This window comes from Pezoporus flaviventris, unplaced genomic scaffold, assembly GCF_033815535.1.
Source record: "Pezoporus flaviventris isolate CSIRO_AGI_PZ_B2104156 unplaced genomic scaffold, CSIRO_AGI_Pfla_v1 ptg000037l, whole genome shotgun sequence".
Taxonomy (NCBI): domain Eukaryota; kingdom Metazoa; phylum Chordata; class Aves; order Psittaciformes; family Psittacidae; genus Pezoporus; species Pezoporus flaviventris.
Window position 1 is genome coordinate 19,195,858 of NW_026892585.1, and position 14,833 is coordinate 19,210,690.

Below are 14,833 nucleotides of genomic sequence, written 5' to 3' on the forward strand. Positions count from 1 at the left end.
TTCCCTTTACCCAGCCCAAACGTCAGGTGTCTTCAGTGACCCTTTCTTTTGAATGTCTCATTCTAAGTACAAATTTAAAGGAACTTTTTCCTGTTCTTCTTCTGTTATAAAAGTTTCCAGTGAAATCAGCCCTATCAACCAATGGGAAGAGCAGACTTTGTTTTAAGGCTTTCATATAAGACAAAAACACATGCCTAAGGTGTTTGGCAGTCTTTAAGAATGCTGTGACAGTCGATGGCTCTTATATGGCTTTTTTAGTTTGGTTTAGACTTTTTTAGTTAATTTACTATTCTTCTCCCCCACCCTACCTCCCTTTTAATTGCAATGTCCATAGAGGACTCAATTTTTCAATATTGCTAATTTATTTTCAATATTCTATGTTTCCCTACCTGTATAAGTTTATTGTAGAAATGGACATTTCTTTCCATCTGTTTAATAATATCTATAGTTATCTACTGTTGTGAAAAGAAACTCAACAGCTTTTCTTCCCAAACTTGGGCTCTTCAATCAAACCTCTGGCCTTTCCACTATACAGGAAAAGTTTGGGTTTTCTATAAACATAGTGTTTCCTTCAGAAACTGTCTCTCATACAGTTTTATAGGAGATTTATTTTAACATCCTGACTTACAGTTTTGGTAAACTGGTTTAAGAGTTCCATTGTGCTTCCAGGGGAAAAATGATTGAACTGAAAATACCAGACTCCAAATCTGGACTCCTGTATGGTATGCCTGCTTCAGTGCTTTTTAATTTCTAAATACCAAGTTTTCATAATACACTTGGACACATGCTAGAACTTAATGAAGTTACAAGAATCCAAGTAGGGAAATAAGAAATTAAATTAGTCTGCAACTCCTTTTAGATCTCTAATCTGTCTGCAAATATGAAATAATTTGGGTTATATAGATCAGTACAGTATATATATAATACAGTTCTACTGTTATAACCGCTGCTAAAATTCCCTTGTTGAATGTGTCTCATTCCAACAAGTTGCCTTCAGCCTTCGTTGTTAATCCATTGGTGGTTTCATAATTTGAAAAATTTTTTATCCCTTTGAAAACAATTATCAGGACAAATTTTCTCAGCTTTATTGCAGCATTATTGTAAAAATGTGTGCAATACATAGAAACCACATAATCACACAATAGTTGATGTGGGACGGCATCTCTGGATATTGTCTTCTCCAGCGTTCAATATTCAAAACAGGGTCAGCTAGAACAAGACCATGTCCAGATATGTGCTGAATATCATGAAGGATGGAGACTTCACAACTTCTCTAGGCAGCCTGTTACAGTGTTTGACTGCTCATAAAGAAAAAAGCTTTTTCATATATTTAAACAGAATTTCACTTTTTTTTTTTGTGCCCATTGTCTCTTGTACTTTCAATGGGCACCACTGAGAAGACTCTGGCTTTGTTGTCTTTATTTCCCTCATTAGGTATTTATACACACTGATAAGTTCTACCCCAAGGCTTCTTTGCTCCAGGCTGAACAGTCCCAGTTCTCTCAGCCTGTCCTCCTATGTCAGATGCTTCAAACACCTGATCATCTTTGTGGCCATCTACCAGATTTTCTCTAGTATGTCCATGTTTCTCCTGTACTGAGGAGCCCAGATCTGTACACAGTGCTGCAGATGTGTTTTACCACTGTCATAGAGGCGGAGGAATCATCTCCTTTAACCTGCAGGCAGTGGTCTTCCCAATGCAGATTTAAATGCTGTTGGCTTTCTTTGCCACAAGGGTACATTACTGGAACATGTTAAACTTGGCATTTACCAGGACCTTTGGGTCCTTTACTGGCAATCTGCTTGCCTGCTGTTGGCTCCCACCTGGCCTAGTGCGTGGTTTTATTTTTCTCTGGTGCAGGACTTTGTTGAACTACATGAGATTCCTGTTGGCTCATTTTTCCAGCCTGTCCAGGTCCCTCTGAGCCATCTTGCATCTTAAGGACCAACAGTTCCTCACTCTCAAATTGTATCATCTGCAAACTCGCCAAGAGTGCACTCTCCATTTTCTAAGTCATTAATGAAATTAAATAGTATTTGCCATAGCATAAATGCCCCAGTCATAATGCTACTGAGTGTCATCCAGCTCGACTTTATGCTGCAGATTACAACCTTCTAAAGACCAGCAATTCAGCCAGTTGTCAGTCCACCCCACTGCTTCTTCACTTCTTTGTTGGTCATCCCCATATTGTTCCTAGTTTGAAAGCCTCCTTCCAGATTGGCCTGCCTGTTGGCAAAAATGCGTTTACCCTTATAATAATGTGAATTAAAAGTTGTACTACACCCTTTCCCAGTACAGATTAAACTAAGCTGCAGTGTTGCAGTTTAACTAGCTAGCTTTTTCTGGTTTATTAATCCTTAGCTCTATATAAATTTCTAAGAAAACAGATTTATTTTGATTATGCATCATTTGCTGGAGGGAGGGGTAGCTCTTTTGAATGTGTCAGGGGTGATATACCATGTGCTAAACATTTTGCATTCCAGATTTTTATATCAAAAAATGTCTGTTGGGGACAGGGATGGGCTGCACTTCTAAGAAATTCTGCAATGTTCACTTTGATTTATTCTGCTTAATTACCCTCTCAGCTACTTGATGATTGCTCAAACTGCAGCAGAGCTTATGGGGAATGTGAAGCTGGAGGGCAGTGTCCATGAAATGGTAAAGTTTCAAGATCCTTCAGGAGAGTGGATTTTGGCCTCTTCAGGGATCTGGTTGGTAGAGTACCATAGGATAAAGCTCTGGGGGGAAAAGGGCCTAAGAAAGCTGATTAATGTTCAAGGATCACCTCCTTCAGTCTTGGGAGCAATACATCCTGACAAAGACATACAATTCTGTCAATGGAGGAGTTGAGATAGAAGCACAGCTTTACCCTGACTTTCCTACTGTCCAAAAGACTAACATTGGGGAAGTCTTTATACTACAATGATTTAGTTATGTCTTCTCCAGGATGACTTGGCTTCTGACTGACCATTAGAGTCAGACGGGTCTACATATCTTCCACCTTAAGAGAAGATGCTTTCCTCTTGGTCAGTGCAGGAGAGTGTAAATGAACACTTGGGGGGCAAAAATAGATCTTCCTTTCTACTTTCTTGCTGCAGATATATGTGAGCATATCTGCCTCTCCTCTTTCCACTTTCTTATGCAAGCAAATAAGTTGTATTTGAGTCTTGAACTTGTAGAGGCATACCAGTCTTTATGGGCAGTGTTTTAGCCTTTTATCCAGAGATAAATGTAAGTGGCAGTTCCACTCCAGCAAATCTGAGAGATGCACAGGATATGTTCTGGAGGTGAGGAAAAAAGTGTCTCTTGTGGTATGTATTGAGTGAAAATGAGAAAAAGAAAAGCAAATTCTTGAGCAAATGCAAAGGAACAGACTGTATTCTGGGATATCCTGGAAAGGTGAAAGAATATGTGTATTAGCAACCAAATAGTTCATTGACTCACGGGTTCATGCATAAATTCATGAAGTCACCTCTAGATTTTCCTTAGAAACCCAGTTATTAAAATAGAAGGGGGAAGTTGTTTGGTTGGGTTATTTTGTGGTTTTGGGTTTCTTCTTTTTTTTCATTCTGGTGTTTTTCTGTTTGTTGGACTAGGTTGATGAAAGACTCAATGGAAAATATATTCAGATTTTCCTTTTAGAGTTTGCTAGCTAGAAGAGTTGTGTATGTGGTAGGAGGATTTTGGAGAGTTTTCTGAGGGGTTAGATGGAGGGTTTTTTGAGGAGGTGGAGGACTGACAAACCTTTGTATATACAAGTCTCATTTTTATGGAAAAAATTGAAAAGGAAGAAATGTCTTTAGTGACTTTCATAGGCCTAGACACAGCCTGTTGTCTTATATTTTATTAATTAAGAGAACATGAGGACGAGAATTAATATTGTATATGTACTTTGTGTTCAGAAACACAAATAACAGGACTTGGACCATTTCCAGAATTCACCTGTAACTGCAGTTATACTGAATGTAGTTCATACTATAGCTCCTTCAAGCAACACTGAAGTTCTATAAAGACTCAACAAGTCAGAACTATTATAGAGGAGAATTGTTTAGCTGTAACAAAGATGGTTTTATGACCATCCATCCTACCTTGTAAAGTAGTTTTGGTTTATGACCTGTCACTTTTACAGTCTGAAAATCTCATTCCTTGAGAAATAATCAGTTTAGGTTTGAGTTTTTCCTAGACCACCTGAAACGTTTACACAGACATTATAGGTCTTTGAACTTATACATGTCTTAGCTCTCTAAGCTAAATTTTTAAAAAAATATATTTTCCCTCCCTGTTTTAACTTTGGACCACAAAATATTTTTATAGGTGACTGGTCTGGTTCTGAATTGTAGATAAATATATTAAGAAAAGAAGTCCTCATTTTCAAAAAGCTTGCTTCCATTGCAAGACAGAAATTATTCATGTGTATATATTCCTACTTTCACTTCAATAAGTGACTAACATGAACTTGTGTACAATTATTTTTTTAATTGTGAAAAGATCAATGATTTTGTAATTATGATCATATCACATTAACCTTCCTCAAATATTCTGGAGGAAAGACTATCAGTAAATAAACTATGTGATTGAATTAGTAAAATCAAAGGGGAAAAAGAAAAAAAGAAAACAAGAAAACATACCTTTAGGTACAATAAGACCATGTCCTTGCATACTACATCCTTACACAGAAAGACAGACATCAGCACCTGCTGAAGTCAATCAAAAGTTTCTTAATGACGTAAAGAATTTGAAATATTTAAACTCTAGGGTTTTTAAAAAATATTTAAAATATTCTCTGTATTATTACAGTTATGTTTTTGTTCATAATGATAAATAAACACATCACGTTGCTGTGAGCTAACATTCACTGTGGGAAATACAGCCTATGACAAGCTTTTTTTTCTCTCCCTATTCTTTTTTCTTAATGATGGAAGAACCAGCAGCCTGAAAGGTGCTTAAGGATTTCTTGTCTCATAAGCATACTACTGTTTAAAGGTTTTTAGTGTCCCTGGAAGTAACATGAATATGAGGCCCTTAGTGACCTGCTTTACTGGTGGACTTGGCAGTCCTGGGGTAATGGTTGGATTTGATAATCTTAAAGGTCTTTTAAAACCTAGATGATTCTATGATTCTGTGATTCTGATCTATGAAACTGTATTAATGTATGCTGCTGCTTCTTTTCTCTGACTGTTCAAAGCTGAATTTTCTCTGGACACAATACAAAAATTATGAAAATCATACAATTGATTCTGTGCAAAACTGGTCCCTTTAAAAAATATTCTGTAATAATATTTACAGGCTTTCAGCTATATGTGCGTGAAGTACATCTTCTTAAATCAGTTAATCTGTTAGCAGAAAAAAAAATTGTTACAGGCCAGCCTGGATCCACCATACAGCTAGCAGTTCTGTGAATATTTGGTTGTTGTTGACAGAAAGAATGTGGCTGCAGCCAACAGAACTCCTGCAGCCTATTGCTCGTTGTAGTGCTTTTATTCTGTCATTAATACAAAAGCAGGCTTTTACCAGTTTTCCTTTTATTCACAACTGCCGGTGTGCTGTCCCCTGGAGAATAACATCTGAAACTCAGCTGAAATTTTTAAAAATCCTACAAAACTTCATACAAGCATTCTGATTTTGAAGGATTTTTCTGTTCTTTCAGAATCCATTTGTATTGTTTTTCCCTAATTGTTTCCTTTGGAATTTCCTTGTTGGGTTTTTTGTGGGTTTTTGGTTTTTGTTTTTTTTTTGAGAACTGTCTATAAAATATATTTTGCCTTAATGTTATTGGCTATGAACAAGTACTGTTGTGTTTCCTGTAGACTTCATTGTACTTATTTTATAGCATGTGGGCTATTCACAGATGTCTATGCAATGATCACACTTTCTCCTGTGGTTTTCCTTACCTTATGGTGCAAGTGATGAGGGCTTCTCGAGACCTGGATTAAGAGGACAAAAAAAATCTTAATTTCACTTTTTACAGGAAGTCTTTTACAGATAGAGTTGTAAGACTGATAAATGATGGAGAAATGGTTCATGGAACCCAGTATCATAAAGGAACAGTTTAGTACTTGTAAGGTATCCCAGGTAACTGCACCTCACTGTGTGATTGGGCAAAGTGTCTGGGTTGTGACACCCTAGAGAAATACACAGAAAGCTAATGGGGAGGTTTATTTCTCTGCCTGGTTTCAGAATACAGCAGTAGGGAAGATCACCTATTTATAAAAGTATGCACTACACTATTAAATAAACCTAAATAATATAAATTTTTCAGATAGCAGGCACTGTAGGGTTGGCTGCCCATGTGAATCCAGAGCCATCTCTTCTTCAGAGCTCTTCCTTGCAAAGTGTTTAAAGATAGCTGTGTCTGTACTACCTTTACTGGTTTTGCTCATGTGGACAGTCAGGTTTGTTGCACATCATGATTTGAAATGGTTATATTTATACTGTTTGAAGAAGATAGTCAATGTGTCTGAATCAGTCTTGCCCTATGCCTAACAGCCACACATTGTAAGCAAACAGGACAACAGTAGCAAACAAGTAGCCAAGGCTGGAATATAACCTTAAGTGTGGAGCTATTGTGGTTGTCAAGATATAAGAAAGCAGTGAATGGTTATGGTCTTGTCCCTAGTGGTAAATTTTACATTTTCAATGTGCTCAAAGAACTGAAAAAAAATTGCAGAAACACTGATAAGAGGTCCAAGTCTGCAGACTCACAGACTTTAGGATAGCTCTGTCACATTGGATTTTGGTATAACTACCTTCTGTGAGTAAAGCTGCTCAGGTGTGCACGTGTTCCAGGACTAAACTCTCACACTACTTTGCCTTGCTCCTCTATAGCTCATTCACATATTGTCAGTCTATTGTGTTCTGGATTGAATATTGAGAGGTGCTGGTCGCTTTTATTAGTTCTCTAACTATATAATTGTTTGGATAAAACCAGATAAATCTCTTTGGTTTTCCTGTGTAATGTGAGTGAAATGCTAGATATTGATTTTCTTTTTTGCATCCATGCACACTTGTGTAGAAAATTTTCTGTGGTAATGATACAAGATGAGACTGGGAGATGATTCTATGCAAACACATGTTGGGCATTTAATCACACCAGAGGGAAATCTAAGTAGTGGTTTTAATTAATGCGTATTCTGCTATGATAACTCATAAACTGAGGAAAAAGCGAAGGCAGTTCTTTCAATGCCGGGAAAAATAAGGAAAAATACCAAGCCTGAGACATTTTTTGGCAATAATGTACAACCTTTTTGGCCAGAGCAGGTTAGTTTCTTGCAGTATTTGGAAAGAGGTGCATTTCATGGTGTCTCTAATGCAACATCTTGACTGCTGTGGAGTGTGCATAATGCTTCTGGGTCACGTCAGAGTTACTCAGTGTAGACAGCTTGAGTCCACTATCCATGAAGATCTTGGTGGCTCTACTTGTATGTGGTGGATTTACTTTCCAAGAAAGCTCCTATTCCTGTGCAATTACAGATAAGCACGAGGCTGGAGACTTAGAACAAGAACAGGCTGGTATTCAGATGTATCCTGCTCATGTCTGTGGAGGTGTTCTTGGGCCATGAGCCGATTCATGTCACCCTCTCAGCTGTTTTAAGAAGGAATATCCCAGGAGCTGGCAGGCTGCAACAAGCTGCCTTGACCATAGCCTCAAGAACAGCATGTGATATCTATTATCTGTTACCACCTGAACTTCATGGTTGAAAGAATATCTCCCATTTGATGAGTAAACACTTCATGCTACACTGGACAATATCTGATACTATGCTATGCTCTGACTACTCTGATGTGTTTTGAAGGAGAGCAGACATAGGGTTTGTTTTAATTTGGTCAGTAAATCTGAGTTTACAGTTCTTTTTCATTGCTAGGGCAGCATGTACTTTGTAGAGCTTATCAGAAATTGTTGGGATTTATTTTTCTGATTTATACCTAAGGAGTAGATTTTTTTTTTCCAAAGGCATAAGAAAGGATTTATGCCTCCACTTTCTATTAACCCTAAGCAGAAAATTGATATCCCATGTTCTTCTAAAAACACAAACAGAAAAGTCAGCAGTTACAAAGGTGTTTCCATTTCATTGTGCTTTTTTTACTGTAACCTTCCATTATAAGATTGCAAGATAAGATCAGCAAAGAGTTGTCATTAAAAGTTTTTCTTCTTAGGAAAGACTTCTGAGATTATCATGTGTGATGTTTGTCGTGCTATACCCAATCTCATTTGAAAGAATAAAAACAACACAGAAGGACAGCAGGAAGAGTTAAAGAATACTTTACCACTTTTCTGATGAAAGAAAGGTCAAGTCTAAATTGAAAAGCATCTTAAGAGCTATTCTGGGGTGGGGAGGGGGAAGGAGGGGAGAGCATTATTCTGGAAATTATCTAGAGTCCTGAAAACATTGCTGGCAAGAAACTTGTGAAAGGTATTTGCCCACTTTCTCAACCTGCCTCATAGATGTGAAACACATTTTATTGACTACTTTGTGAGGCAATAAATTGAATGGCCTCATTCACATGGCAGTTTAGGCTGGAAAAAGGAAGAGAGGCCTGTAAATAATTTTAAAGAGAATTTGTCCTGGGTTCCGCTGTAACAGTTATTTTTCTCCTACCTAGTAGCTGGAGCAGTGCTGAGTTTTGACTTTAGCCTGAGAACAATGCTGATAACACACCAGTATTTTAGTTGTTGCTAAGTAATGATTACTCCAATCAAGGACTTTTCAGTCTCTCGTGCTCTGCTAGTGAGGAGGGGCAAGAAAAGCTGGGAGGAAGCAGACAGGACACCTGACCCAAACTAGCCAAAGGGGTATTCCATACCACAGCATGTCATGCCTAGTATATAAACTGGGGGGAGTCACCTGGAAGGCCCAGATTGCTGCTCGAGTCGGGCTGGGTATCAGTCGGTGGGTGGGGAGCAATTGAACTGTGCATCACGTGTGTTTATTCTTTTCTTTGTCTTTTCCCCTTTAATTTTTATATTCTCACCCCTTGTTATTTCCCTTATCACTGTTACTATTGGTGGTAGCAGTAGCAGTTTTGTGTTATACCTTAGTTACTGGACTGTTATTATCTCAATCCATGGAGTTTACATTCTTTCATTTCTCCTCCACACCCCTCTGGGAGCTGACTGGGTGATAAAAAAGGGGGAGTGAGCAAGCAGCTTCATGGTTCTGAGTTACCAGCTAGGCTTAAACCGCAACGGAATTTCAAAGTCATATTAAAAAGCCAGACAACTACAGCTGCCCCGAGCTACAGTATAGACCTGATTCAACAGACTGAAATTAATTTTTGCTCAGAGAAACAATAAGAACTTTATTGTCACCCAGAATTTAAGAGCAGTTTTAAAATGGAGTTTTAAATGGTTTGATGTTTGAGAGATGAAAATTAAAAAAAACAACAGCAAAACAACAAACAAAGCAAAACCACACTCAGTTGAATTCTTTTTCTGAAATACTTTGGGTTTATTTCTTCATTGTAGCTGGCATCTGTATGTGTTGTAGCTCTTTCAACTATCTGCAGACAACAAAGTTGGAAATGGGGAACTTTAGGACTTCTTCAAATGCTTTCTCCAGCTATTCAGTAGCTATTTGTTTTTGCAATGCATTGTAAAAAATCTTCAGCTAGAGAGAGCTCTTCCATGAATTACAGGAAACATTCTTCACTGAGAAATTTGGAAAGTTTCTATGCTTTTTGTTATGTACAATTTTGTGTTGTTGAACCAAAAAGACATTAGTCTTCTATAAGTCAAATCTTTCTTGCCTAGAAAAGAATCTAGAAAGGGCAGGTTCCAAGATGTTAACAAGCTATATTTTACTTGTAAATTTCTGGCTCTGCTAATTGGTTTTGGGTTTGCTTGGGGTTTCCTTTCCTCTCCCCCCCCCCCTTAATTTTATGCATTCCTTCTTTCTGCTTATTCCTTTATTCCCATAATTCCTTTCTTGTTAATCCTGACACATCACAAAATGCCTGTTTTCATTTACTCTGTCAACAATTCACTGTAATTCCACCAGAGTTACTGGAGTTTCTTTGAATTTACTGTTGTACAAGCAGGAACAAACTTTGATCCCATGATTGATAGTTACAGACATCTGAATGGAGGGAAAAAACACAAACTTTCCCAAAACAGTGTTCAGTCTTTACTCCTTAATGGATTTCATGTCATTAAGGAATGCATCAAATGATTATGCCAGTGACCATGTGGTGAGAAAAGAAATTTAAAAGCATGAATACAAGAATTGTATATTATTAGTGTGCAAGCTTGCAAATTAGTCTATTCTGACATAGTGGAAGCCTAGTATAAGAAAAGGCATGTATAATCTTTACGTCTAGCCCTATCTATAGCCAAGTCTAAAATGTCAATACAGCTCCCAAAGTTATAATTGCCATTTCCTGGTGTTTACTGGACTGTCACTTCTGTTCTGCAGAAAAATGGAAAGGAAGAGGAAGAGCAGGGTCACATTTTGAGTCAGCACGCAGACGGAGTAGAGCTGTCCTTTATCATATATCTGGACATCTACAAAGGAGAGAGAAGAACAAATTAAAAATTAATAATGTAAGTCTAATTCTTCTCTGTATTAAAAGTGTACTCTTTGTACCATCTTAAAAAAAAAAAGGTTGTAAAATGTCAGTGAGTACCTGAGAAATGTCCTAGTCATAATTTTACGGTAAGAAAAGGAGTAAAGTGCAGGTCATTTAAGTGCAGTTCTGCCTGCTGTGGTATTTGTTACACTTCATATAGCAAGAAGATATATTTTTATATATATATATATATATATAAAAGAGGTATATATCATTTAGACACACTTTAAATGGACATTTATTTATACCCAGAAAAGCCACAGTGTAAAACTTCTCAGAACGTAGTTTTAGGTTCCAATTATGCACTGTCCCAGTTATTTAATTTCAAGAATTACTATTTGAAAAAACAAAACAAAACAAAAACCTCAAGGTATTGCTCTAGCTGAAAATCTCTATAATGTGTAAGCTCCAGAAAGTCACATTTGATTAAGATAACTTTTCAGTTGAATGTCTCCAACTTCGTAGAGAATAAACTTATTTTTTCATTTCCTAATTGAAGTAACATTTCTTTCTTTACATTACTTTTGTGTTTTCCTGCTAATTATAACTAATAAGCAAGTTCAGAACACAGCATGAGTTGCAAAAACCAAATCAAACAATAAACAAACCCCAAAATATGACAGCAGAACAACTTCTAAAGAAATATGCTCAGGAGAAAGAATAACTCTCCTACTCTATGGAGCTATGTATGAGGAGAAAGGTTAAAGCAGAGGAAAACTAGAGATGCCTATGAAATCAGTACGTATACGTAAAAATTTGTTAGATTAATGTCTGAGAGACTGATCATTATCATCAAAAAACTAAAATCTTTGACAAAGCCACAAGAAGAAAATGTTTTGGGTTTGTTGGGGTTTTTTTTTGTGGTTAGGGGGAGGATAGAGGACAGACAAAGGAAAAAATCACCAAAGTATACAGATAATGAACACCCTGAAAAGATGATCTGCCACTGGGCATGTTCCTTTCATTGGTGAACAAAAGTAAGCAGTAGTGCAGATGGATCTTCCTAGATGTTATGTTCTAAATTAAAAGCAGAAAAACATTGGTATAGATTAAGGAAATGAAAATACACAGCTGGTATATACCTCAAAGGGCATACACTCACTTCCACTGAATGTAAATGTTAAATGTTAAAAAATGTTTAATGATTAAAAAAGGTTAAAAAGCTAAAAATGTTTTAAAATGTTTTAAAATGCTAAATGTTAAAAATGTAAAAATTAAAAGAGAAATAAATCTGCAAAATGTCACTAGGTTTTCCGATGAGATTTTCATAACACAGTACTATTTTTTAAGAAAATAACTTTTAAACAGCTTTTGGTGAGTTTAATGTACTGTCAAAATCCTAATGTAGATGATATACTAGTTAAAAACATCTTTTGTCAAAATAATTTACTACATTTAGTGCACAGATTTTGAGAGCTATGAATTGGAAGTCATAAGAAGAATATTTTCTTCTCTGTTATGAAAAATGTGCTGATGCTAACAGTGGGAAATCAACTCCTAAATTTCACAAATGAGAGCTAAGAATGTAGAAGGCAAGGACAACAGTATTTCACAAGAAGCACACAAAAAAAAAAGCTGTGTCAGGCAAGGCAAATGTAATTAAGTTGTGGTCATGCAGTTGTCTTTTTATATTCCTAGTGAATAACTTTAAGATCAGAAGTAATCTTAGCTCGCTGAATGCACAGTATTGTTTTGTGAACATCTTCATTACTGGAACAACATTAACCATGTGCCCAATGACAACAAGAGAGAATTTTATTAGTAAATAGTACAAGACAGTTCATGTACCACATGCTGCTTTTCAGGAGGGTAGGTGGTTTGTTTGGTTTTTTTTTGACTCTGAAAGACGAAAGCTCAGAATTTATAAAACTAATGCTTAAGACTAAAGTCTGTTGTAGAGACCTTTCCTGGTTAGATGACAAAGATTCAAGACACATGACAAAGCCAGGTATACTCTAATGGCAAAAGTAGTCAGTTCTGGAGCCATATTACAATCTGTCTACATTACTATTTTGGTTTGGATCTGGAGTGCAGAAAAAAAAAGTTATTCTTACCAATTTTTCTGTGTTTCATAACAGTTCATAACACGAACTGGATTCCCCTAGGTGAAACTAAACCAAGAGAGGTGCTCCAAGTACAAACAGCTGTTCTGTCCGAAAAACCAGGCTAGTTAGTCAGAGAAAAAAAAACTCCTCACATCTCTAAAAAATATATAGGAAGGATGTTTTGTCTTCAGCACCATCTATTCCTTTATGTATTTATTCCTATTTGCAGTACTATGTCATTATGTATACAAAGCTTTAACCTAACTGTCCAGTAGAAAAAATGTTGCCCTTCAGTCAGAATTCACCCAACAGAGAAGAAATAGTTTGCCAGATTTAACCCCCTCCTCATTCTCTTCAATCTGTTCTTTATTAATCCTCTTCCTGTCCCGACATTCACAAAAGTTATTCCATCAACAGAACCATCTGTCTAAATAAGTGTGAGGACTACATTAGAAAAAAAATTAGCATTAATTCGTGCCTGTATAACAGTGTGTCATATTTCATTATGCTTAAAAAAACCCCCAACAGAACAACCAAACAAAAAACTAATGGCTGCATTGGAAGAATTGCATCTGTATGATCAAATTAATGCCTTGCCTCATTTCATCTTTTTCTCTCTTTTTCAGAATGTTTTTGTAGATAAACCAGCATTTCCAGAATACAAAGTTTCAGATGCAAAAAAATCCAAATTCATACTATTACATTTTAGCACTTTTAAAGCTGGCTGGGACTGGCTTATTTTACTGGCAACGTTTTATGTTGCCGTGACTGTACCTTACAATGTTTGCTTTATTGGTCATGATGAGCTGTCTACAACTCGAAGCACAACTGTCAGTGACATTGCAGTGGAAATTCTTTTTATCATTGGTAAGTTATGTTTGGGATTTGTTTGGGATCTCTTTCTTTTTTGGCATTTAAGTTTTTCACTGAATGTATAATATAGGGAAAAAAAATAATCACTTTCATGATTTTAAAGGAAATTTTTAGCTGTGTATTTTTAGATTTTATTTGAACTTTAGATCACCTTTTGGTTTGGGGAGGGGGTTTGTTTTGGGGGTTGATTTTGTTTGTTTGTTTTTTTTTTACTGTAAATTGATTTGGGAAGTCCTGCTGTTACTCAGAAAGGACCTTTAATCTCAAGGAAAACCACTATTTCACCATGAGGATACCTAAAACCTTCTCAATGTAGGGGTGTGCCCTGGAATTACTGTTGTTGTAATGTACTTTTTTTTTCCTCTTTCCTTTCACAAACACTTAGAAGACTCATGGACCACAAGTTGAAAATCACTAGATTTTAAAACTAATGACATAAGATCAAAATTCATACTACAATAATGCAAATGTACAATATCAATATGATATACAGACAACTGGGATATCATTTAAGAGGTTGTCTTAAGCTTGTCATCTGGTCCATTCTCTAAACTTTTTATCTGAATAAACCATTTAATTCTTATACTTTTAAAGAATTAATAAGAAGACAAGATCATATCTAATAGCAGCCTTGTAGCAAATCTACACTATTTTTCATTTTATCTTTTTTTTTCTATTCTTTTGTGAGTATGGAAAAGAGTCTACACTACAGTCCCACAATTTTTTTCCCAAGTTTTTATTATTATAATGCCACTCAATGCTGTCACAGTAACAAACCATAGTTTAGATCTGTTGATAATATGCAGGTGGAGAAACAATGATTTTTTTAGAAATAAGCAAAGTTAAGTATGTCTGTATTGAATATGAAAAGGCTTAGGTGGGTTCTAAGGCAGACAGAAAATGAACAAAGGAATAAAATTATCCTCAGATTTGAAACTTTGGTTCTACTTTACTTTTCCGTTTTTTTTTTTTTTTAAAAAAAAGTAGCTTAACTCATAAATTCAAAGCAATGTTATGATCTTCTGTAGGAGAACTAAAGAAAACTGAAGTTTTCTTAAACACTAAGTAACAGCTTAAAATGTCTTTAACAGAATTTTTTATTATGAAAATCTTGAAAAGTTCATTACTTTTCTCTGACAGCTTTACTGTAGATGGTAAGAATAATAAGTGATGTGGCTGATGGAAGAATCACCCCTTATGACAGATAAATATTTGTGTTTCCTCCTTTGGACATTGTTTTGTTATTAAGTTAAAGGTCTAATTTTCCCTTTTTTTGTTCACTGTTAAATCTTCATTAAGTTTTTCATGTTAATGCAAGCAACTCACATTCAACAATACTCAGGCACAGCAG

General features: G+C 36.0%; 1 protein-coding gene across 3 annotated transcripts in view; it reads left to right on the forward strand.

Annotated features, from left to right (window-relative positions):
- KCNH8 (potassium voltage-gated channel subfamily H member 8) overlaps window positions 1-14,833 on the forward strand; it is a 202,712-nt gene that overhangs the window by 102,436 nt on the left and 85,443 nt on the right. For all 3 annotated transcript variants that reach the window (XM_061464918.1, XM_061464919.1, XM_061464917.1), the window contains 2 exons: window positions 10,411-10,538; window positions 13,236-13,476. In XM_061464918.1, coding sequence (XP_061320902.1) covers window positions 10,411-10,538; window positions 13,236-13,476 — 369 coding nt within the window. The remainder of the gene's footprint in view (window positions 1-10,410; window positions 10,539-13,235; window positions 13,477-14,833) is intronic.